This window comes from Chiroxiphia lanceolata, chromosome 5 (genome assembly GCF_009829145.1).
Source record: "Chiroxiphia lanceolata isolate bChiLan1 chromosome 5, bChiLan1.pri, whole genome shotgun sequence".
Classification (NCBI taxonomy): Eukaryota; Metazoa; Chordata; class Aves; order Passeriformes; family Pipridae; genus Chiroxiphia; species Chiroxiphia lanceolata.
This window is the reverse complement of record NC_045641.1, coordinates 71,496,276-71,522,202: the sequence shown is the minus strand read 5'-3', so window position 1 is coordinate 71,522,202 and position 25,927 is coordinate 71,496,276. Positions and strand designations below refer to the sequence as shown.

At 42.5% G+C, this 25,927-nt stretch overlaps 1 protein-coding gene across 5 annotated transcripts in view; it reads left to right on the top strand.

The window, feature by feature from the left end:
• Positions 1 to 268: 268 nt before the first annotated feature.
• Positions 269 to 25,927, top strand: part of ETV6 (ETS variant transcription factor 6) — a 129,944-nt gene continuing 104,285 nt past the window's right edge. Inside the window, exons 1-3 of one of the 5 annotated variants that reach the window (XM_032688566.1) lie at positions 275 to 533; positions 19,840 to 19,993; positions 20,477 to 20,572. Coding sequence is in view for 2 of the 5 variants with exons in the window: in XM_032688565.1 (XP_032544456.1) it covers positions 501 to 533 (33 nt within the window). In the remaining 3 variants the exon portion in view is untranslated. Of the gene's footprint in view, positions 534 to 19,839; positions 19,994 to 20,476; positions 20,573 to 25,927 lie in introns of those variants that run through there. The other 4 variants (XM_032688568.1, XM_032688569.1, XM_032688565.1 and 1 more) reach the window with 4 other exon arrangements.

The window sequence follows — 25,927 nt, the reverse complement described above, 5'->3', positions numbered from 1 at the left end:
CGGATCAATGAGCGGTGGCGCGGGGCGGGGCGTAACGCCCGGCCCGGCCCGGCCCCCGCTGCCGTCTTTCGGTTTCTCTCTTTTCCAGGAAGGAAAACACCGGCGGGGATCGGGGCCGCGCCCTCCCCCACCTTCCGCGCCCCCTCCCTCTTCCCCCGCGCCCGCGCGCGCGCATCGCCTCTCACGCGGAGCCGCGCGGGCAGAGAGCGCGCAGGGCAGGCGCGCGCGGAGCCGTCGGCGTGCGGGGGGGGGCGGCGGCGGCGGCGGATCGAGGAGGGGACCCGGCACCGGGGACCGGCGGGGTGACCCCCCCCCAGCCCCGGCAGCGCCGCGCCCGCCCCCGGCCGCGCTGCCGGCGGTAACTTCCCCTTGAGGGGACGGGCCGGGTGGGGCCGCGCCGCCGGGCCGGGAGAGGAGCGTAAAGTGGGGAAAGCCCGAGAACTTCCCGTCTGCCCGTCTGCGCCTGCCCCGCCGGGCTCCGCAGAGTCCCTCAGAGAGAGATGTCCGACGCTTCTGCTCCGTGTTGCATCAAGGTAAAGCCCCGTCCCTCTGTCCGGCCCCTGTCAGCGCGGGTTGCGCCCGCCGGCGCCTCGGGGCAGTGGATTTCGCTGTATTTTGCCCAGGGTTATTTTGATGAAAATAACTGTTTTCCTCTCTCCCGTTTTACGCCGCGCGAAGTGCGGTCCCGGGAGGTCGTGCCCCCCACCGCGTTCGCGGGGTGCGGCAGCGCGGAGCGGGGCGCTCCCCGCGCTGGCTCCCGCCGCGGGCGGGTGATCGGGGCTCCTGGCGGCTGTCAGCGCCCTGCGCAGCCCCAGGGGACACGGCAGCCGCGACCCGGGTTTGGTGGTGGCGTGGTTCTTCACGGCAGGGAGCTTTAAAGGGAGCCCCAGAGAACGGCCCGGCCTCCCCCGGGGCCAGCTACCCCGCCGTTCCCGCCAGCAACTTCGTAGAAAGTTTTCTGCCGTCCGGGAGATGCAGCTGCTGCTGCTTCCACCAGTGGTTGTAGGGCTCTCTTTTTTTCTTTTTCTTTTTTTTTTTTTTTTAATATCCGCATTAGTATGATTTATTTTTAGGCGCTGCAATTACTGGCATTGCTTGCCGGCCGGCAGGTAGGGGAGCTAGGACTGCGCAGCCCGGCCCTCTCTACCAGGGACTGGGGAATGTGTTTCTCCATACCTTGGCCTGTTCAAAAGGAGGTTACCCCGTGAAGTTTCTTGTTTAAAGTGGAGGTAGCCTGAAGCTGAGACAGTGGAAGCAAAATTGAGTTTCCATTTTTGTCCAGACCCTTCCTATCTAGCAGCCCATTAGAAACAGTGGTTTCCTCTCTCCCTTGCCCCTCAGTTTTGTGTTTTATTTAGGAGACACTTTACCTTATTGCAAGCCAGGAGTCTACCTTCTGCTCCTGACTAATTCTGCCCGAGTAAGAGATCTTTCGTGGTTGTCTCTCCCACTCTGGAAGGAAGAGGTGATTTCCAGACTCTCTCTTAAGGGGAAGAGCCTAGAATAAACACTTATTCAGCATGATGTTCTTTTGTTTGCTTGTCCCGTGTGTGTTCGGGGGAGTCTTGCGTTCTATACGGTATGAACACAATTTGAAAGCTTCTGGGTGTATTTTCTCTTGCTGAGTTAAATGCAGTCAGGCCTGTATCCCGTGAAGTCTCGTGGCTTAGAGTCTAGTTTGACTTTTCATAGCACAGACAGACAAATTGGATAATGGGGTATTGTATGCGCGTTACAGTATTGGTGAAATGCTAATGCAGGCAAAACGTGTGCAACTGACTCATTGAATTCCTATATATATAACATGAAATATAACTACTGCTTGTCTTTTTTTCTTTTTAGTAAACTCTATGGGAAGGTAGGATGTGTTCTCTGGACAGAAGAACGCAAATTAATGTCGTGAAAAAGTAGTGTCATATTAGTTGTATTTCCTTGTTTTTATACTGTGTCATTTTGAAAATACAAGGCTTACTTCTGCTCTTACTGAAAGTCAGGAGAAATTCTACTGTTGATTTTAGGAACTGTAAAGCTGGTTCTTCCCTAGCCGCAGTAAGGTACGTTATAGAATCATACTGTAAGGAATCAGCTACCTAGCAGGAGCAAGATAGATACAAGCAGACTTCTGCTTCAGTCTTGTAATGAATAAATGCCAAATTTTCATTACATTTAGACAGACATTGGAAAACTGATTTTTTTTTTTAAGTGACTAATTCTAAACGTTATGATCTGAACTTACTTTAATTTTTTAATGTATAGTTTATGTGCAGTTTCCATGCAGACCCTTCCAGTTATCTTGTCAGAGGACAGAAACTGCTGTTACTGGCTTCTCTGGTGGTTATTTTGATGACTTCAAATGCAGAAAGTACAACTTTTCAGACAAAAATGTGAACTTCAAATGAAAGCTTTTCTTCACGAGTCAAACCATTCCGGGTAACTTTCACTTCGGCTTTTCAAACTACCATTGTTTTTTTGACTCTTCTTTCAACCAAGCAGCGTTCGAGGTGATTGTACTCAGCAGCTGGATTTAAGAGGAGCTGTTTAACTGGTAGTGTGATTATATGAGTACAACTGATAGTTTTTTCAGTGTTCCAGTCTGGTTGGTGGCATGGAGCTTGATGTTGAGGCAGAGGAGCAAGGTCCCCACTGTACCCCAACTTCGCTGCTAAGCTGCTGTGTTGTTCTGAAAAGTAGGCAAGTATTGTGCTACAAGGGTGTCAGGAAGTTTCATTAGGAGCCTGTGAACTGGAAGCAGTGGTGCTGGTGAATGTGTTGTTTTGTTGTTCTTCTGTTTGGGTTTTTTCTCCTCTTCCGCCTTGGGCGTGTGACAAGGGTGCACACAGTAGATGCCATAATACCTGTGGTGATGAACCATGGAAAGCTTCAGCAAAGAGTTAAGGCTAGTGCTTTGCTTATACCCCAGCTGCTTACTGACTCCTCCTCTGAGAAATGAAAAATACAATGCTAATATCCAGACCTTGCCAACTCTTGGATGTGTGCTTGCCTGGTGGATGGCAAGCAATCCCGCTGTGCTGTTGTAGCACGGAAGTTAAGCGTGTGTGTAGAGTCTAAAGCTGCAGAGAGAAGTTATCACTGGGGTTTAAAAAATAAAACCTTGGGGGTCAGAGATGAGAATGAAGTGTTTGCTGTAGCTTAGGGCATCAGTATACTCTCTGCATGAATTGGTAGGCTTTGGGGTTGTGTTGGTCTCCAGTCCGAGAGGGTCTGAAGCTTTGACTCTGTGGTGGGTTGGGAAGGGGTGTTTGGTATGGTTGTCATATTCAGGCACTTTTTTTCCCCAGTTGTTGGAATATCTGTGTTGGTAGCAAACCTGTTCCTCTGATCCTGAGCCGTAGTAGTTAACTGATTATATTATTGTAAACACTACCACAATGTTGGCACTCATTACAGTATTGGCAAGTGATCCTTTCGGCCTCACCTCTCCTCCCACAGATGGGAGAACTGAGGCACTAGGAGAGTGTAAACATTTTGCAAAGGCTTACATGAGAAAAGCTCAACAGGAGACAGGATTAGGAGTTTAGACACAGTTGATGATTTTTGTGGTTAAGGTCCAGTTGATGGTAAATTCTGTTTAAAACCTCACCTGGAGCTTTTTAATTATCAGGATCTCCTTATTTTTTGCCTGAAATTATTATACCTTGAGAATATAGCCGTGGTGTCATGCAGAGACTCAAAATTCAGTAGGTAAATGGAAGGGTCCCAAAGAGCACAGTTTATTTTCCTTTTTATAGATATGAGTTGTTTTGTTTGATTTACCATGTGACCATACAAACAGTTGTGCTGGCACAAGTGTGGAGTCATGGGGAAACTAAAACTGGGGATATGGGGGGAGATAGCTGCTTCAGGTCTCCCAGACCAGGGCTTCTCTGAGCCCAGGCTCCCTTGTGTGCCACCTGGCTGATGTTTGAGGTGAGAGTGCTTTCTGTGGGCAGCAGTGAAGGCACAGAGCCTTACTGCGATTCAGATTTCACAACTGGTTTCAGTGGAGGTTTTTTTCTGGATGCACGCTGAGGGATATAGGCACTTTCTCTTGTGTTGACCTGTATGTGGTGGCTGCAGGAGTCAGCACAGTAAACCTGCAGCTCCAGGACTTGTCTCATGGGTGCTCATTTTGGATTGGAGGATGTACTTTGTAATCGTTTAAAATAAGAGAGAGGAAAAACAGAAAAGCCAAAGGGCAAACAATCAGCAGTGTCTGAGCTTTCAATCTTAGCTGGCTTCCCCAGATTTACTTAATTTTTAGCTAATGGGTTATGTCTCCTAGTACTTCATTGATGCTGTTTTTGCAAAGAGCCCTCTCCCACTGAAGACTTCCCATGATGAAGGACTGTTCAGCATCACACAGCCAGATTCCTGTTACCCTTAGCCAAGGCTGAGTATCTGTTAGTGCAGAGTATGTGCCTTAATGTTTACTAGGAGGAGGATCCTTCTGGTACTGTCAATGGCAAAACTCATTAAGTTCAGTGGATGTAGGATTGCATGGTAGAAGAACTAGAGTTTAGAAGTACATACTGTTTAACACCTGATAAATCACTTAATTTCTTGGCACCACCTAAATTGAATCCCTCTGAAGCAAAATTTTACTATCACTGCCCCAATTAAACACCAGTCTTTAGTATTCAATGTGTCACTGCAGGTGAGGGCGGTTTCCTGAGAGGCAACCCATTAAAACAGCATCTTGAATCTGAAATGCCCCAATGAAACAGAGTATACTTTAATGATAATTTATATGCTTATTGCACCATGCATCCCAAAGTGTCTTTTGGAGGGAGGTGGCTAAGTGGTGCTCTGCTGATAGAAATGATGATAAGCAGGAGATGAAATCTTGTATAGCTACACATAAGTGACGTTTCTGCCTTTTAGAAAAGTTATCTGGGTTCTTGAGTATGTGTCTTCTGAAGTCTTCTGACTGAAGCTTTCCTAATAAAGTGCTTACTGTGGCAAAGGGCTCTCCCTAAGGCAGCCTGTGTTTTTAGCCAGTCATGTAGTTCTGACCTACAATCCAAAAATTGGATAATTTGCGTTTGGGTTTTTTTGCATGTGCTTGTTGTGGAATATTTGTAGTTCACTGCCTTGAGCAGGGCATCCCCAAAGAACCAGCAACTCAAAATCCAGGGCTTCTGAGAATGATCACTTTGGATGTATCTGTGAAACAAGCACAAGATAATAATGAACTTACCTATGCAGGGCAGTGGCAAGACTTAGCACTTGTAATGCAGCATGGAAACAAATTGTGTTTATTAGAGAAATCAATGATAGAGTGATCTGATTTGTTCCTGGCTTTTTAGTTCACACAGCATTTGGGAGCAGGGGAGTGGTGGTGGTTGGTTGTCTGTTGGCTTTTTTGGTGTGGACCACCTACCTCTGCTGAGCAGTCAGAGAGAGCAAGATCTTATGTGTCCTCATGTTTGGATCAGCCACACATGGGTAAGCTGGCATTTCTGTGCCTGCAGCCTGCATTGAAGGTGGCTTTCAGAGAGGCTGGCATATGTTGCAGGCATAGCTGTTCTACCACAATCCTGTTCCTGGTCCAGGGCAGGAGCACCTGGAAGGGATGGTAGCCAGATGTGGCTGCTAGAGCTATCCCCACCACCTTGCCCTGACCACAGCCCTTCCCAGGGCTCCCTGAAGCTGAATGCAGAGGAGGCTGCATACTCAGTTGTCCCAGGAGTTATTCTTTCCTGGTGGTAGGAGGGCATCACTTCCTATTAGATCAAATACAGCTTCAGCATCTGACAAGGGAGGACCCCCGGTAAAGACAGTGGATGATGATCAACTGCTAGCATTGTCACAAGAACACTATTTTTAGGATGCAAGGTGTCCCCGTGCCTCCTGAAGGAAGCAGGCCACCTAGAACAGCCCATGGGTGGGATGTTCCTCTAGGCATTCATGAAAAAGCCAAACCAAGTTCCAGGTACATGCTCAGGTTCAACCTGAGCAAAGAGACCAGACAGGCCACCAAAACTTCTGTGCCTTTAACAGTGGAGTTGTGGCAATTGATTTCTGCAAGTGTGGGTTATTTTTCAGCTCTACAACCCAAGCCAAATTTAGACCATATTGGTTCTAATGTTGTGGAGTTGTCTTCAGGCAGTGTTTTGTTAAAGCACAGAAGAGAGCTACTCTCTTCATCTGCTTCTTTAGTAGCATACAGGTCTCAAGATTAGAGACCTTTTTTTTTACAAAAATGGCACTGCTGGAAGGAAAATAAATGCAGAAAACTCCAACCAAAATAAAGGAGTTTGAAAAGAGTTAAGCTTTTTACTGATAATGGTATTGCTCATCTTCTGTAATGCTGCTGAGCTCCAAAGTGAACTGGGTATAGCAATTAAGGAAAGCTATAAATGATTCTTCATCTAAATGATTTTCCAAAGGTTATTCCTTGTTAAACCACATGCAATGTCTTTGCTTCTGTGTTGTTCTTCTATAGTTTGCAAATACTTTCCTAGTTTCCAGTATTTCCTAAGACTGGAGAGAAAATTGGTATGAAAGAGATTCTCACTGCAGTGTGTGTGTTGGTGTTCTATGGAATGTTTGCACATGGGTGTAACTGCAAGAGCCAAATGTTAGTAAAACTCCACAAAAAAAATTTTGAATGTGACAGCTGGACCTCACATGTTAAACTATTAACAATTGGCTAATATGAAATCCCGAATTTGTATGATTAATTTTAAAATAACTTTAAATGTGATTGTAAGTAGGAACGAGTGATTTCTTGGGGGTTTTTGCTTGGGTTTTTTTTGTAGGTTTTGTTTTGGGCTTTTTCTAGCTACCTCAAGTAGAGTCTGATCAAGAAATTGTAAATTATTTGTTTTGAGAGTTTAATCTGGAGAAAACCAATTGGCATCCAGTCAGGATTATCCTTAAAACTGATGAAATGCAGGAGAAGTTGCAATTCTTCGTATGGTTTGAATTTCAGCTGAATAGAGGTGAAGTGATTTTTTTCATTATGTCTTCAGTGGGAACCTCCAAAACATCTATTAACAGAAATTAGGAATGTTTTTTTACATTGGTATAAGATTCTGTGAAAATCTAGGAGCTTGGAGTTCTACCAGGTAAATGAAATGTCTAATAAAACTGCCAGAGATAGTACTACTATAGATAGAATTCAGAGACAGATTTATCCAATTAGTAGGGCTACAACAAGGCATTCTGTATCTGTGAACTGCATTTTCCTTTCATCTTTCTCCTTTTTTTCTTATAAAGGATTTCACATAAAAGTACTTTCCATCATTGATGGAGCACTGTAAAGCTCTGCTGATGTTCTTGGAGGTGAAATGAAGCGAACCCAGCATTACAGTGATGCTGGGGAGCTCCTTCCCACTTTCTGGGAGCTCCTTTGAGGTCTCTACTGTGATTCCCACCATGACAACCAATCCTTTTTAGTTCTGGTGGGTTAGGACTGGAGATTGTTGTTTCACCATATTCCCACTTAAATGGCTAGTTCTCATCTTCCTACCTGTGATGTGCTTTAAAACATGAGCAAAGTCAAGCATTGTCAGACCTGCCCAGGTTCGAGGTAGTAGGGTGTGAGGAACTTCAGATTCTGGGGTGAGTCTCACTGGAGGCTATCAGAAAAAATATTCCTCAGTAGATGGGTCCTCCCTTGCCACATCTGTGAGAAGCTGTTTGGATTTTTCCAGTGGGCACCACTGCAAGGCTGGTTGCAACTTGAAGCCTGCAGAGCAATTGAGGTAGTGCTGTTGGGCAGTTGTTAGCTGTGTCACTGCCTTTCTACTGTGGTGGCTATGGTCCCAGCAGCATCATTCCAGCTCCAGAGGATCAGCTCCCTCCAGTTTAGAGCACCGCTGTGCTGGGTTGGGGAGCCTGGTGTAGGCACATGTAGGTACCGGATGCCCACCTGGCATGGATGCCCATGGATGCCCAACTCAGTGACAGACCTGCCATCTCCTTGGGGATGAGGAAATGAAGGGCTGAGCTGTTTTTACAGAGGGATGAGGATGCTGCTAAGGGTGCCAGGAAGCGCACCAAGTTGCAGGAACAGAAGTGCTGATGGGTATAAAAGATACTTCTCAGTTGGCAGATGGAGTGGTTGTGTCACTGTCTTATGGCTTGAGCAAATGGGGAGACTGTGGGAGCAGCTTCCAGGAGAAGGTTATGGGCTGTAAAATATTTCATGGCATGTAGCTTGGGATATGTATCACACATTGCACAGTAAACACTGAGCTCAAATACACTGGCGATAGTGTCCTAACAAACTGCCTCACACCAGCTGAGTCACCAGAGCCATCCATGACTGACCATGTGCTGGCTTTTATTACCTCCCAACAGGGACAAATTACAACCTCAAAGTAAGAAGAGTGAATTGATAGTGTATGCAGTGCCAATTAGTACAGCCAACTGAACCATGTTGACAGGAAGTGGCTGCAGGCTTGGAGAAGTAGGTAGAAATGGCAGGGTTTGGGTTTTTTTTTCTTGGTAGTTTTGAGTGAGATACTCTTTAAGGCTTTTCTGCTTAACAAATACAGTGAGGTCTCTTTGAGCTGTTCAGTACTGTTTGCTGATAGACCTCGCAGAACTGGTCTGGCATCTGGGTTCATATTTTTGGAAATGGTTTGGTTAGTGAATACAAGAGACTACTGAATTCAGTTTTCAATCTGGGGTGAAATGGGCAAATAAAACCATAGTGGGAAAGCAGCAGGCAGTAAACTAGAAATTATCTGTATATTGAAGTTTGAATCTATGCTGTGTATCAGTTCCGATGATGGCATGCTCTTCTGACAACTAGGCTGGTTTGCAGTGGCACTGAAAAAGACACAGAAGTGAGTAGTGAAGTTGCCTGGGGAAACTTCCGCAGGAAGAGAAGCTATATTGCCAAGTACTTTTTGGGTTGGAGACTGCTGAGGGAGGTATAATAGAAATCTCTGAAATTGCACAACAGTGTAGTACGGAGAGCAATTTCTGATAGTACAAAACTAGAGGAGTCAATGAAATTACTAGCCAGGAAGATTAAAACAAGTACTTATTCCATCTGTGTTAAGTTTGGGAACTCAGTGCTGCAGGATGGTATGAAGGCTAAAAGTACAAATGGATTGAAAAAGAGGGTAGAGGAATATGAGGATGATATTAAGATTAACAGCCTGTATGGGGGGAAAGCTTTTCTCAGGGGAAAGATTGTTTTTTCTGTTTGGTAAGCCATTCCTGAAACAGAGACTTCTTTTCTTTTGGGAATCAGATTGCAGGCAAGATGGCCTTGCTCTGATGATGTATAGGCATTCAGATGCTCCGATGTAAAAATTTTGCACCCTGGAAGGATGGTGTTAAGTGCTCATCTCTTCTGAATTATTTCCTAAGTCAGTGCCAGCAGTCTTGATTTCAAGAAGGACTAGTTAATTGTTAATGGGAAGAGACCTGAGGAAGAATTTGTCTGTGACTCAGAGACTTGTGAAGTCAGGATTGCTAGGACTAGAGATTACTAGCGAGAGATTGGCTTTGCTGCTTTATTTACCCAGATTGAAATGAAAGAGGGAAGCCCCTTCAGGAAATACGTGGAATGGGAATTACAGATCAGCATTTGAAAAAGAGAAGTTTTCTGGTTATGGGGAAAAGACATTGTTTGCTTCTGGGAGCCAAGTGTGGGTTACCTGAGCTTTTCCAAAGGTCTCCCAGTTCCCATTATCACTCACATGAAATGTATAAAAAGCATTAACTCCTTTTCACATATGTGACAAACGATGTCCCAACTGGAGCTTGTAGCAGTGGACATAAGAGTTGCTGCTTTCACTGCCTGGCCAAGTGTTGAGACACTGAAGTGTCTCACTTGCTAAGAAATACTGTCATTTGTACAGACCTTGCATCACGCTTTGACACTGAAGTTTTTTTTTTTTAATGGCAAACAGAGGAATGACTATACAAAATCAATTCTGATATTGTTTTGTATGTGTACTTTTTAGTTATTTTTCCTAAAGAGAGAGTGATTCGCAGTGTTAGATAACCATTAAAATGTATTAATATGCAGCTAAATATGGCCTTTAGTCTAAATTTAGTTTTCCTTTCTGCTAATATGTACAATGTCCACAGATATCTATTTAAGTAACTGCATAGCCTCATACAGATTTAGTTAGGTTTTTATTTTGGAAAATAATGAATTAATTTCTTTGCTGGATGATTGTTTTTTGTTTGGTTGGTTTTTTTTACTTTTACATGCTGTTTATGATAGACTACACTTGGCTTTGCAGTGAAATGTATTTACAAGTGCAGTCTCCTACATCAAAACCCTGAGCACTGAAAGTAGTTGTAAAAAAAAAAAAAGGTTTTATTTTCGTAAATGAAATGGAAGTATCTGATACATTTTGAAGTAATATTGCATAATAAATAACAAGCTTTTTATTAAGCACATGAAATACTATTTTTTTATCACACTGACTGTTTTCTGTCATGTTCATCTACTATTATTTGCTCCCTCACCCTTCATTTTGGTTGACTGGAGGAAGAAAACAAGCTTCCTGTTTCTGTGACTCCGAAGCATTTTCCAACATTAGGTAAACTAGTCATTGTAATGAACTAATTGGCTAAGCTGAAAGAAGAAAATATTTTCTCTTTGTCTGTTAAAGCTGGCTTGGCTCTTTGGCAGGCTCGGAGTCTAGGTATACAAGAGTGGGCCTCACTTGTTTGAATGGTAGAACTTTCTTTAATGCTTTGGCACTAAGTATTATGCTTGAGATTTATCTTCAAAATTATTTTCTGCTGTTGTAGTTTTAACTGGATCTCAATACACTTTAGTTTCACATTTCTTAGTTTGTTTTAAATGAGGGAAAAAAACCTTTAAAATTTCAGTTTTTAAAAGAAGAGGCTTAGAAAAATTGTAAATGTTTAGACATAATGCCTTGACAGATCTTGAATACAGTGCTTGTCAGAACCTCTTCCTCTCCTCTTCATATTACCCTCTATACTGTGTTTTAATGCTTTAGCGGTGAGACCCATCTTCTTTAGCCACGGGGGGCTGAAGCAATGGAAAAGCAGCTGACATGAGGGATATTCCTCCAGTTTAGCCTGAAGGTTTTGCTTTGCAAACAAGAAGGGAAGCCGTCGCAGATGCAGAACAAGCCTCCTGGTTCCCTTTATAATAGTAGTGTTCTTAAAAAGAAAAAACAGGTTTTAACTCATGTCCTATAGTAGAGATGTCTGTATGCTTTTTAAGATACTCAAAAGTCTCCATTAGTTCAATGTTTCAGTATGTTTGTTGTCACAACCAGTTCCCTGTGAGGTAGAGAGATAGGGTTGCCCTGCTTCACAGATGGGGAATGAAGTGGCATCATGTAGTTTTTTGGTGCCTACAGCTGCAGCAAAATAATGCTATGCTTTACCACTGTGGTCTCCTCGGGCCCTTTGTCTGTGCCTGCCTGGGTCTCCCCCTCACTGTTTGCTTGGCAGATGATACTGTGCTTAGACTAGCCTATCCCATCACACATGCTTGCTCTTCTTGCTTGAGTTGAGAGCCTCACGGTCCTAGTGTGTGCCCATAGGGGGTGAAGACTTGAAGACATCACTTCAGCAAGGTTCAGTTACAAGGTGAACTTCAAATACTGGTGAAAGAGAGGTCTGTTTTCCTTCAGTCTAGACTGGGGTTTCATAATTCTCTGTCTGTTTTTCATTGGTCCACAGAGCGCTCTGTCATCTGAAAAATACTCATTCACTTGTATGGGCCTTGGCCTCCATTTTGCTGAAAAAGAGGAAAAAGTCTGTCCCAAAACAATAACTGAAGTTCTGTAGACCCAAGCTGTCAGCAGGTGGTTGGCAAAGCAATGAAGAAAGCGTGAAAGCCGTGGATTGAAGGCATGGATATATAGCCTCATCGATGATTTGCTTACAAAGGACACTGAATGGCTGACCTGGAGCAAGACTTGGTTTTAGAACATATTTAAACTTAAGCCTTATAGTGACAATATGCATATTTAAATTTTCATCTTCTAAAGAGAAAAAGCAGCAACCCCCCCCAAAATTATAGCTTTTGGGGATGGCGGAAGTTGCTTTCTATATAACACCTGAGAAAAAGAGCCACTTCTGACTGGTCCACAGAATATTTTTGTTCAAATTACTTGCTCACAAAAATGAATGACTTGGTTGGTATCTATACTTACGGAAATAAAATTACTACATATACTTGAAAAATACACATTTTTTTATTCAGAATTTGTCCTTGTGGATTTTCTGAGGAAACTTATCATAGTCTTGAAAGTTCCAGCACACTGGTCACCTACAGGTTTTTGTAGACACATGCCGCTGGTGATGATACCAGGTGAGCAGTCCTGTACTTCAGGGTTGAAGCTTCTGTCTTGACTTCCTCCAGGGTTCCTAGGGTGTGCTGCTCTCAGCCTATCTGTGCTCACAGCAGACACTCAGAAATTTAAAGATATTCAGCACTGCTGCAAGATGCAAGCTTTGATGTGAGGAGAGTCTCCACACATATATAGGCAGGGAGGGGGTTGAACCAAACAGAGATCTGGTATCTATCTTCCTATATATCTACTCTAAGCTGTGAGACTGGAGGTTATTGTAAGAAGGAAAATAGGAGCCAGAAAAATAGGATGGGATTGAAAGTGAAGGAATTAGGAAGTGATGACAAGGAGTTTGCTGTGACAGCAATGGCAAGCAGCTGGATCCATTGCAGACTCCTGTGAAAATCATAAAAATTTGCTTTAGAAGGTCTAAAAATTTGCTTTTAGAGAGGCAGAAGCAGGGAGAAACTGAATTGGGAAGGGTTATTTCTCATTGTATGGGAACAGGGAGGACTAGATAGAAGCGTCTAGCAGTTTTAAACAGGGAAGTATGTTTTCATACAACATACAGTGAGGTTAACAAAACTGCTGCTGGGAGTTGTAATGTAGGACCAAACAGGCAATTGGTTTCAGAAGATAGTTCACACTAGATGAGTCTGTTTGGGACCATGAATTGCAAAGTTAACAGCTGTGGTCAAAAAAAGCTCAGAAAGCCCCTAACCTGTGGATTTCTGGGGTTGTGGGCAAGGGAGAGTTCATTTCTCTGACCCTGAGCATTTCCTGTTGGATGTTGCTGGAAATGTGGTACTAGCTTAGACAGACCTTTGAGCTGACCAGAACTACTGTGCTTTTCCACTTCCATTTAGAACTTAAATACTTTGGTGCTTGACTCCGTACAGATGCCTCTGACAAGTGGAAAAATAACAGTTGAGGAAACCTCTCATGTGAATCAGACCTTTTGCTCTGTTTCTTGATCTCGTGATGTTTCCTCAGCAAAGGTAACCTGACCATCTGAAATTCATAAGAAAAATGTTCTTCAGGATATGAAGGATTTCTCAGTGAATTGGGAAAATCCTTGACTCTCCTTTTGGGCTGTGATGCTATTTATTGGCATAAAGTTCCCTGACCTATTTTATTTCTCGAGGTTCTCTCCCAAGATTTGGCTGATGGAGGATAGAAAAAATAGTGAGATTTTTAGATAATTCAAATGCTGCGTGCTGTGTCAGCCACACCTCTTCTGATGTCTGGTAAGAGACAAGTGAACACAGTTCCTTGCAAGACAAGGATGCATTTCTTTAGATGGAACAAATATGTACCCACATGAGCCACTGGGTGGCTGATGAACAGGTATTATACAATACGGGGCAATTCAGCAATTCCATTAATTTGTTCCATCGACATGCCTGAAACCTGTGTTGGAGTGACTATTTTGATTTGATAGTTCAACCTCTTTGCCTTTTAGTCCCTGACTCCTCGTTTCAATTTCCTAATAGCTGAGAAAATTGATGAGAAAGTATTGTTTATTGAGTGCCTGGACTTTGGTTTTCTACACATAGCCATTAAGAAATGAGTAAGCCAGCAGAGAGGACCTTGTTGTGGGACAGTCTGTACACTAAATGTTTACCTTCAGTGCAAGTTGAGCTATTTCTCAAATATCTTGTGCTACTGCAGTTAATGAGCAATTAGAACTAGAAAAGTGAGCTGACTAAAAACCAAAAAATTCAACCTGCAAATGCTCCTGTGTCCTTTACCAAGAACCATATCTCGAATGGTGTCCTGCAGTGGGCAGATACCATAACAGCTTACTCTCATGTAGTATACATAGTTGTCTGGCTTTAGGTAGAACTTAGTTGTGATGCCTGTGAAGCATTACTTGCTCACTTCTAACTCTCCTGAGGTCCTGTCCCAGTGCACCAGCCTGGATGGTCCCTCTGGGGACAGGCTCTTCCTTTACTGTTTCCAGGTGTTATCTGTAGAGCCTCAATATCTAAAGACATTGTGCCTGCTTACCACCACATTAAAACAGAGTTTCCCAAAAGATGCTGATAGCTGAAGAAATTCTGTTTTCCCAGTGTTAAACACAAGGAAGTTAATTTTATCATTCCATACAAAAGTGAAGGAAAGTATGTCTGTGTACCACATGCGGAGTCTGGACCTACACTTTCATAACTCAGTGCACAAGCACAGCAGCTACATGATCCTGTGACCAAAGGCTGTATTATTTGCTCAGGTTTTGTAGGTAATCCTTAATTTCTTACTCACTGATGTTTGCACTCAACTACTTAGCTCCTGAATTTCCCACTCAGGCTTTGGGCATTGGCCAGGTCTGTGTTACCTGACATCAGAACCAAAGCTTTTAAGTATTCATGCCTATTTTTGTCCCTTTAGGCTAGATAGATTAACTATAGTAAAAATGGGCACTGGTTGAGGAAAACATGATGGTTCTTTTGCAGAGAAGCCATCTCTGCCTTGTTTTTAATGCCAGCAGACACCAAGGGTCTGAATCAGCCATGGTTTGGTCTTCTAGTGTGAAGGTTAGAGCTGTTGCCTGAGGTATGAATGAGCCTTCTTATATCAGTGTGAGGCCTTGCTGCTGTCATCTGCAGACTTCCAGCTGTGCTGTGGCATGCTTTGTGTTTCTGAACACACCTTGGCTGAGCTGTTTAGGTTTAATTGTAAGAGAACACTGCTTTAATAGAAAGAGGCACTCGCATGTATTGAGTTTTCTGAAATAAACTGAAAACACTGAAAGCCAAACCTCCCTACTTTCATTGCAAATCTGTGCTGTTCTCTACCACTGATGCTGACAGACAGTCTGGACCTGTTTAACCATGCAGCAAAGCAGGAACCCTCTCTGGGTCAGGGGAGGAAGTCTGTCCCACGTGCCTAACCTAGAGGCCATTTTAGAGTTTCTGTTAAAATTGTATCCTCAAAGGATGCAAACATGGAAGTGTTATGTTCAGTCCATAAATGACTCTTTGGCTCTTTAAGCCGTGCTCACCATAGCTTTCCTGGGTGTATATGCTATTTGGTGTGAAAGGTATTTGTGACATCCTTTGTATGGAAAGTGAGGCCAGCTCACTGGTCTTGTTTTATGTTTCTTATATCTTCTATGCTGGCCTTGCAACATGGTTATAAAAAATAACTTCATGTCTCTGACAGGCAACGTGGGGAGTGCAGACACAACTCACTAACCATTCTTGCTCCCAAACAGTGGGTACCACTGATGCTGTTGCTTCTCTGCAGCTTCAAGAGGTGACTGATTACCTGTCTCCTCCCTTGCACCAACTCAAGACTTTGCAACTTGATACAAGACTGCTTTCTACTGCTCTTAGTGCATCAGATGGAGGCAATCTTTTCCTCCCGAGTCTCTGCATTGCCTGCAAAGTTGGAAAACTAACTAGTTTCACATACTGAGGAAAGGTTTGTATTCCCCCCCACTCCCTGCAAAATGTAAAACGTTCAGAATGTCTCTGACAAATATGAAATTGATACAGGAACTACCTCGTTAGTTCAGCTTACTTCTATCCCTCCGTCTTCTATTTATCTGGCTATTATTTAATTATCATCTCCTTGTGTGACTGGAAGAAATCTCCAGTTGTTAAATCCCTTTTAGATTTGTTTAAAGTGGTTGTCTTTCTTGGTTTTGTGTCTTGTCCTATGTCAGAAATGTGATTTCCTTTCTTCTGCTATTCCTTGCTGAAAACTTCACACGGTATAAAGAGGTACCTAGGTGCCAAGTTAGTAGTACTGTAGTACAGAAAATAGTATTGTAGACCTGTTCAGCATGGACTGAATGGATATCAGACAGTGAAGAGGTTTGATGCTGAATGTTTTTGTTGAGTTTAATTTAAAAAAGGAGAGAACTTCTGTTTAGTTCTCAGTGAATAGACAGCCATTAGTTCTTGGGACACTGTAATTATCAGATATGAAAGTGCGATATTAATTTTTAAATTTTAAATTTTTTGGGGGGATGGCAACAAATTAGGTAAGAATAGAATTCCTTGGTTTAGAAATGTAGCTTCTACACTAGCCCTGCTGCATGTCTGTACATTGCCCTTCCTGCTTCTCCTGCCAGTGCTCCTGTGTCACTGGTGGTGTGGACTCTCAGTTCTGTTAAGGGACAGCAGCTCTGACCTGACAGTCAGCTCCCAGGCATTACTCCCTTCATTTTCCTTTTGTAGGCTGAAACAGTCTATGTTTGCTACCTTGTTTCAGAACAGGCACTTTCCAAGCTGCAGCAGCTGTTTGTATATCCCTCTTAGATTATTTGAGCAGATGCACAGAGGGTTTCGGATCTGCCCCTGCTGGGCTTACTTTAGATTCTGAGAGTTGTTTTTGTTAGCTCCATTCTTGAATTAGATCAGCTCGATCAATACAACAGACAAAGAAAGGTGTGTGTATGTGTGTGGGAGGATGTTTTCAGCCCTGTAAATAATAATGATCATCCTTATCTCCAACTCTTCACTGGTCACTTCTTTCTTCTCCCATTACTGCCAAAGACTGTTCCTGCATGTTTTACTCCTGAGATAAGGTTTCCTTTGGAAGTTAGGTGCCAGTTTGAGCTTCACTTAAAAGCTTTTCGGAAAGGTCCTTGGAAGTGCTGAGGGAGAGAAAGCTTTCCTTAAGCATCTTGCCTGCCTGTGAGGTATCCCTATGAAAAACTATGGGTTCTTAAATGGGTTGAGAAAGGGCAAGGGAATAGGTTCCTGGAAGAGTTTTCTTTCCCTCGGGGACCCCTGATGAATTTTGCTTGCACTTGTAGTCACTTTGCAATGAGAAAAAAAATGCCCCTTGCTCTGCGCTTCTTGGAACTGGGTCTCACTCACCACTTACATCTCTAGTAGTGCTGCTGCGTGTTTTTATGTACTCCTACTGACTCCCATGGTCCTGCGGTGGTTGTGGATTTTTTGCCTTCTGTGGTTTGAAGCAGAGTTGCTGAGGTCTGTGTGTGTGTGTATAGGAATAGCCAATTAGAAAATGAGAGGTTGGGAGGCTCAAGCAGCTTCCTGAAAGTGTGGGAGTACAGGCCAGAGAAAGGAAGAGAAATCTTTTTGAAGCTGTATCAGTGCTTTACATGGACGAGAATAGCAGCGTATTGGCAATGCAGTCTGAGGGTAAGTGTTGCTGTGTAGCAAAGTGTTACTGTTGTAAAAATCACTGCTGTCCACTAGCTAAACAAATTCTTTCATCATGAGTGCAGTTTTATTGGTATGCTGGGGTCCACAGTACACACTTCCTGCTCACATAGCTATGTTAGTCAGACCTGATGAACGCTGGTAAGTCTGCACATGTCTGTAGTGTGTGTGCAGCCCTTATAAAAATTATGGAGGAGATGTGAGGAACAACTCAGATCATGTCTTGGGACATACTCTGCCCCTGGGAGGAGGGACAAGATAGCTGTGTATTCTGTTGCAGATCTGTAATGTGAATGGTTATTACTGGTCCAGTGGTTCTTGGGTCCTCCCTCCAACTTGTAGAAGGTCCTTCCTGAGAATGATTAAACTCCTTACTTGAAAGACAGGTCCTTAGGTCCTCAGTGGAGTGAGGAAGCATTTTGGTTCACCTTTCAGCTGCTGTTTCCAAAGGCCTTACAAAGCAAATCAGTGTAATTTCCTTTGTTTTTCTAATGGGAAAACTGAGACAGAGGGGAGGAGCAGGGGTGAAAAGGGAACAGCTTATTTAGCACCTACAATCCTAAAATGAGAATAGCAACCTGTTTTGCCTGGTGCTTTGGGCACTTGTTCAATAAGACAATTAAGCATATGCTTAATGATAAGCATGGCAATGGCTTACTTGGGAATCACCCAAGCTGTCAGCCAGGACACAGCTGGTGTAAAGGATGTCAACATCTGGCCTGTAGAACCCGTCTTATCATTAGGGATACAGAAGGTGGAGGAAAGAGACATCTTAACAGTGAGGAAGTGCTAGTAGTTGGGTTGCAGGAGATGGAAACAAACTTGTCTTGACAGGTGCCTCTTGGATGCAGTTGCCTTGAGAAGAGACTCCTGAACCTCCAGGTGAGCTCAGAACAGTCACAAAGAGACAGCACAGGGTCACCAAGCAAACACTTTCATACAGTGCTGTAATGATCGTTAGTCATTGAGCGTTTAAGCCGTGTAGTACCTCTGGTTAAAAACAAGTAACAGCCTAAAAGAACAATAAACTCCAAACAAAATGAGCAATACCTGTTCCAATACATCTGCTTGCCTGTCTTCAAAGAGAGTTTCAGTCTTCGCAGTTGCCCTGGCATAAAATGTCGCGTGGTTATGCTGAGAGGCAGACTTGTGTCAGCATTGGAAGCTGCTTTAGTGAACCCTAAGGTTTGACTGTCAACCTGACTTCTTTTAGAGCAGCAATTTGTCGATGGCAAGATCAGGATCTAAACTAAGGAACTGTTCGCAGGGCTGTGGGATCCCAGTGCCTAGAAAGAGTCTTACAACTGCATTTGCTGCTTGTGTTCTTTTCATACGTCATATGAGACACCATTTTTTTTTTCCTCTGAAGACCTCAGTTCACTATATCCCTCTGAGCATGTTGATCATCTTGCGGTCTTGGCCACTGATTTTGGAAGGATATGATTCAGAACTTTTACCTGGGTTAGATTTTCTCAATGAGGTGTTTATGAGAGAACAAATTTCAGGATAATATCTCAAGATTTTATATACTTTTGTTTGTTTCCGTCTATAGATCCAGGATTTTTGTGAGTGTTTCAATCTTAGCATCAGGACTTAATCCACTCTGATTAGAACTAGTGGGAGTTTCCATTACTAATTGTGTCTGACATAAATTCCAGCTCATAAATTTTAGTCAAAATGTATTATGTTATTGTTATATGCTAAACTAAGTGCAATATAGATTATATATATCATAATGTTATGTGCAATACACACTGTTGCCTGTTACATTTACTTTTAAGTAATGTTACTTTCTAAAAAGAGACTATTGTAGGCTGTCTAAAGAGTTAGTGTGAAGTAGATTTTTTTTTTTTTGTCCAATCCTGCAGACAGCTGGATTTTCTTATGGGTGACTCCTTGAGCTCCCTACATGCTCCTTGTCTGTGCCTCAGTATACACTGCATTTAAAAAAAAGAAAACAAATGTAAAATTTTAAAAATGCAGTTCTGTTGTAGTACTGGGAGACTTGAACTGTGCAGCATGCAGCAACCCTCAGACATTTTGTTCCACAGATCATAAGCACAAGCTAGTAGCAACAGTGGACTGATGTTGTCTGTGATGTTTGAAACACGCAGACAACTTCATTTCCACAGAGAAGCAAATTCTGTAAAGGATTGAAGGGAGTGAATTGGTGTCTAAAGATTGGTGAGAGGGAAGACTGGTACATGGAAGAACAGAAGTTGGTCACTGCCACAAAGGTACTACTAAATTGGTAAGCATTGGGTTAACATCTTAATTCCATAGCCAAAAGGGTTAAGATTTATTTAAATAATGTTTACATAATGACTTATTAAATGGTTAAATGATTTAATAAAAGGTTGAATTAAATTTATTAACTAGTAGAAAGCTAGAGCTGCAAATCAAGGAATATTTTCTCATTTTTCTCTTTTGTTTTGGGAGATGCACAGGGCAGACAGAACTGATGGTTCAGAAAGGGTTTGCTCATCTCTGCAACACCTCAGAAGGTCAGGATTAGACTAACAGAGCCCAGCTAAAGAAAGAGAAAGGAACATAGTCTCTCCTCCTTAGAAACCTGCAATTTGTGATGCAAATCAATGGCAGGTACGTGTACTAATTTTGAAACTTAGCTCACCCAGGTAATTGCCATACATGAGATTTACATCAAAAATTTTGCTGAACTTTAATAACTAAATTACCAGAGTTGTGCAAAACTAGTGTGATCTAAGGTTCTGTGGTTTAAGACTGGGTCCTGTAAATGTCTACTGGGATTTTCCAGGCCTGGGCTTAGTTTTGGTCAAGTAAAGGTTGAGCATCTTGATGGTTTGAGGGTGAAATAATTGAAAACTTTTATGTTTACACTGATGATTATGGCTGAAAGACTAGAACAACAGCTCTTGATCTGAACATTCCCAAATTTGGAAGTCTGAAGTTCACATCTGCTTAGAAATTTTAGATGGAAAGATTTTTATCCTTAAAAAAAAATACTAAATCACTGATGCTTATACTTAGCAGTCACAAAATAAATCCCTCAGGAAATACAAAACATCATATGGAGTGATTTTTTTTTTTTTTTTTTTTTGGCAGGGGTTGATTGCAGTGCTTCTCACCTCGATGTTTTCAATTCACACTACTAATTTCATACTGCTAAAGCTAAAAAAGAGGACAGTAGTTTAAAGCAAGGTGTGTATCATGGTTAAACACGGTTTGAGGCTTTTTCTTGGACCGTCTCCCAGTGAGAAGGCTAAGAGTTAATTATTTTTTCTGTCTCCTCTTGATGTATAAATGTAGTCTTCACACACCGCGAAGAACACAGTTCTACAAACGCACATGGGTCCCGCTGGGTTTGGCGGGATTACTTGTGTGTCTGAATGCCTGCAGGCTTGCAGCTCAGTTTTATTTTATTTTATTTTTTTTTTTAGAATCCTTTTAAAAAATACACAGGAATTAAGCAATTTCCTTTACAGAGTACCTCAGCCAAAGCTCACTGAAGTCACTGGGAAGACTCCTACTGTTTTTAGCTGGCACCTATCCCATATTCCTTATGGCCTAATCTATTGGGTGTGTGTATGGGAATGCATAACCATCTTAAGTCTTCTAGAATGACTGTCCTGCTGTACGTTTATTATCATGGAATAAATTGCCCACATTACTAGCAACTTAATTATTCTGGAACAAAAATACTGTAATTCCAGAATTGCCTCTGTATAGAGAGCTACTCCAAAATAAAAATTGGGCAATGGCTTCATGTGCAGTAGCTGTGCTACTTGGTTGCTTTCTTTAGGCAAGGTGGTTTTAAACTGATGCTTGAGGTGAAAGGCAGTAATGTGAATCCCTATTTACATCAGCACAACCTGTCTTCTGCAAATTTGTGCTGAATTATTGTTATCCTAGTTTATAAAATGAAACTAAAATATCCAATCCCCCAAACCCAAGTTTGCACAAGCCCTTACTGTAGGCTCCAGCTAAACTCCTGAGCGTAAATTTGGATCTGTGTAGATGCACCTCTGTGCCTGTGACTTCGGTGGGACACTGTGTATGTGCAGATACCCACTGTGCAGATCTGATGACAGGATGGTGATCCCACGCAAGTGAGAGAGCACAAGTGTTGCCCTTTGTTTAGCAATGAGTGTATGGGAAATGTGGAATAGGACCCAGGTAGTTCAAAGCCCGGGAAGTGTGCTATCTTTGAGATCCCTGAGCAAACCTACCCACTCTCACAGTTTAATGGGAGCCCTATATTATATGGAGATGCTAATAAGTCATTGGGAGGAAAAGCTATATGTGTCATTGCCTTTTTGCACTACTACAGATGAATCAAAACACTCAGTAAATTAACTCTTTTTGTAATGTGTGTATAGATCCTATAAATGGACTTGGAACAGGCTTCAAGGCTGAGATTTTACAGTTTCTATTTTGAGCATGGATCTAACAAGACCTGTAGGTTTAAGCATTTTAAGCTTATTTCAAAGCTACCATATTACTCTTGTCTATTTAGCTATTCCTTTAACACCCTAACTTTTCAATTCACCTGAGTACTGGCTAATCCACTACACACACACAGAGTATTAATTCCAGACATTTCATAAGACAGTTTTTAGACTTTCACCCACATGATGATGTGTTAAGTTTAAAGCACGTAGTTTAGAAATAAAGCAGAAGTTCAACTAACAAAACCTCCTTAAACTAGCTTAAAGTGAGACTTATTCAGTCCCTTTTTTTTAAATACATAAATTCATGTACAAATACAGAAGTTGCAGGATGAGTTGTTAGTGTGTTTCCCTACCTTTTTTGCTTTAAATAACCAGATACGTTGCATGTGCTGTTACATCTCTGTAGTGTGTTTGTTACATAGAAGTAGAACTGGTTGTAAGTGTCATTTCCCATGAAAAATCTCGAAAGATTTTTTAATAGATTTTTCCTTTGTAATGGAAAAAGTTCTTTTATGTCCAATTTCAGAAGAAATACTTTTTTTCCACAAACAGAAAATCAGCCACTTCTGTGTATTACTTCCTATCTTAAGATGTCTGCTGTTAATGTCTGTCGTGAATACTTTCATCAATTAAAGTAGATATAGAAGCTTACCAGTATACCACTGGACTGATCTTGGAGAAATCTGATTGAAAACCTGGTCAGACATGATGTTCTGCCAGCAATTAATCCAAACTGAAGAGGTGCTGCCTCAAGGTATTTATGATGATATTATTTGTCCCTTCCACCTCCATCCCACTGCTTATGAAAGGCTCTTATTTTCTCAGGTTTGTCTCTGTAGTTGCTTCCTAATCCAGTTCAATTAAAATTATCAGTTTGGGGGTTTTTTTCCTTAATGTATTCTGGATTTATTTATTTGAATTTATTTATTTTTTTTGAATAGTGAGATTGGGAAGTTGAGGTACTGGTCTCAGGGAGATTTACCTCTCAGTGGTCTTGGTTGTGGTCTCCTGAGCCAGCTTTTCCCTGTTTCTAAAGCCTGTTTTCTGAGTGACATCTACGTCTTGAGGTAAAAATGTTTATTAGAAAGCAAAGAAGTTAAGACTGCAGACAAATTCTGTTTTAAAAATAGCAGAGAATCTATTTTACCATTATAGGGGGAAATGAAAAGCAGATGGTAGGAATTTTTGACAGTGGGACTTCATCTGCTGGTAGAAAAGGGCTTGTTCTGGAGAGTGGCATGTGGGGTGTGACCTGATTTGCATGCTCTCGTGCTGCAGAGCCATCCCAGATGTATCTTGACCCATGCTGTGGCCAAAGTTCAAAGCAGCCCATTTGCTGTGGGGCTCCTTGGAGCAGCGACTGTCCTTACCCCTCTTCCCAAATGTATCTGCCATGCTTTGGTGTCCTTACACGTGGCATGGCCATGCAGGGGTGATGGTGAGAAGGAACTTGGCCCCTTTCCCTGACTCTGCCATTGACCAGAGAGACAAACTTGGAAATAGGCTTTGCTTGTTTGTGCACTAATAAGGTGGGTTAAGATGTGGGTCTCCTCTGAAAGGTTCTGCATTGAGGAGGTGGCAATGCTGCTGATGTGATGTGTTGTGACTGGTTGCACATGTGCACCTGAAATCTGCCCAGCAGCCCGCTGTGCAAGGCAATTCCATGTGCCTGGCCTCATCCCAGGCCTTGCTGGTGCAGTCTCTCAGTGTTTCTAGTACAGGCTTTGGCTTGCAGCAGAATCTTCTTGTTCTGTATGTCAGTGGGGACAAAGAGACTCCTCCCCCTCATAGCCTAAACTGTACTACAAACTTAGGTACCACTGGAATGGATTAAGTGCTAAATGGCTGAGGTGCTGTTCCCATCTGCCTATACACTGGGTTTCAGATTCAGGTAATTGAAATTATCCCCTAGCAGCTTTAATCATCAGGTAGTTCATTGCCATGGTGTATTTTGGGATCCTAGCATTGCTTGGGCTGACCTGCTGTCACCCATCTGTTGGCTTGATTGGGCACAGTTACTGTGAGAGGTTGGGAGGTCTTCCCTTCAAACCATGGCTCCTCTGCTGCTCCAGCTATTATGCATGTACTCAGTGTGTTAATGTTCATTACCCTGTATCAGGAGCCTTGCAACATCTGCTTAGCTCAATTTTTGTCCCCCTGCTAGCCAGCAAGGAAGTGACTGTGCTTTCCAAAAGGGCAGGGGAAGGGAGGACAAAAAAGAGCTAAAGCAAATGGGCTTGTGGGCCTGGTGGTGCAAAGCATCCCTTCTTTCACGCCCTCTCTTTTGTACCAAATTTAATTGTTGTGGTGAATGAGCAGGCTTGTACTCAGCAACAGCGTGTAGTCCCTAAACTGTCTCTGTTTCCGGCTGATTTTAGGTTTTGCTAGGAAGGACATGGTGCAGGACATGAGCTAGGATTAAGCAACCAATGTAGGCGTCAGTGGAATGACTGTAGTGAGAGACAGACTGGCTCGCTCTCTCAGCGCTGTCTAAAAGGAAGTAGCTGTGACCTATCATGTAACAACAGGCTTTTCCTTCAGTGCTGAAGCCATTCTCTTGTTCAATGGTTTAGTTGCATCCTAAATTGCCTGATGCTGAACATTTATTAAGGAGTCCATGATCAGATATTTGCGGTTTGACAGGAGCAGCTGACACTGGTTTAAAAGGAAATACGTTGTAATATTTCCTCCATAGAACCTCTGAGGAGAAACTTTGGTCAGGATTTTTCCTTGATAAAATTCTGCTTTGACATAGTTGAGAGAGGCAGGAAATTTCTCCTGTGACTTCTCATTACAAATGATGTCATCATGAGAACAGCATCTTTTGCTTCCTGAGGATGTCTGCCCTTGCTGCTAGTTTCCCACCTGAAATCTTAACTTACCGTGGGTGACAGTAGACACATGCTTCAGGAGCTGCAAACTGTGAAGTGTGAACAGCCATCCCCATGGTAAGGATATTAAGAAGAGTCCAAGCTCTCTGAAAGCCTGTTTTCTGCATGAAACTTGAAGAAAATGAGGTCAAGGTTCAGGTAGACTTCAGGAGTTTACAATGGTGAAGGAGGTATTATGTCAGTGCAAGTAAAATTTAACTGAAGAAATAACTTCTGGTTTGTTTGTTTATTTTTTCCTGGAAGATTTTCTCCCTTCCCCCCAAAGGTCTTTGAATAAAGAGTTATATTTCTGAAGTCTAGCTGAATGACAGCAAGTGAAACAGTGTGTGACACCTACAGTTTGTACAATCATCCTTAGTGAGCTCTTATATCACAGGGAATAGTCGGGTATGGAGTGGGGTTTTTTTTATATAGACCTGAAGTTTTCTAAAGACTGGGTTAGTGTTTTGGCCAAAGATTATATAGATGCATCAGGGAATCATAGCCTCAAGTGCAGTGCGAGAGCAGAGGGGATCCTTGTGGCCTTACCATTTCTACTTTGAAGGCTCAGTCAGGCCCTGCTCTTCAGCCATCAAAGCTTATTTAGGCTTTTGCTGCCTATACTGGTGTGGTTAAATGATAGCATGGACAACTACTACCTTATGTATATGTTTAAAAATGCAGCCTGTCTTGCTGGGTGCTGAGGATTACTCTTGACCTAGATTTGGCATCTTGTCAGTGTAAGTGAACATAGCTGTTTGTTTGTTTGTTCTTTTCTCTTGTTCTCTGAAACAAGTGTCTGAAATTTAAAGGTAGAAAAAGATACAAAGAAAAAGATAGTTATATGGATGATAATGTTCTTTAATGATACAAATTGCTCTGTAAATCTTTGTCAGGGAACAAAGCACTTGTGCCTGGGATTACCCTCATCACTGTACAAATTGACTGGTAGAAGTTTGTGAGTAATTTGTGCATATGGGGAACATAGATATGTTAAATGTATACATAATATGTGGAAACACAGATTGTACCACTTGTGCTGGATTTTTTGGAGTTGAGGAGTGTGGTGTGGGTTTTCCCTTCTTTTTGTCGTTTTGAATAGTGGTGTAGATTGCTTGCCTTAAAAAGCATCCTTTAGTAGAGAAAAAAACCATCTTGAGAGATTGACCACTTAAGGTTTGTCCTTACTGCTCTAGCAGTATACCTGATAATTCCAGTTTCCCCACTACCCCCTT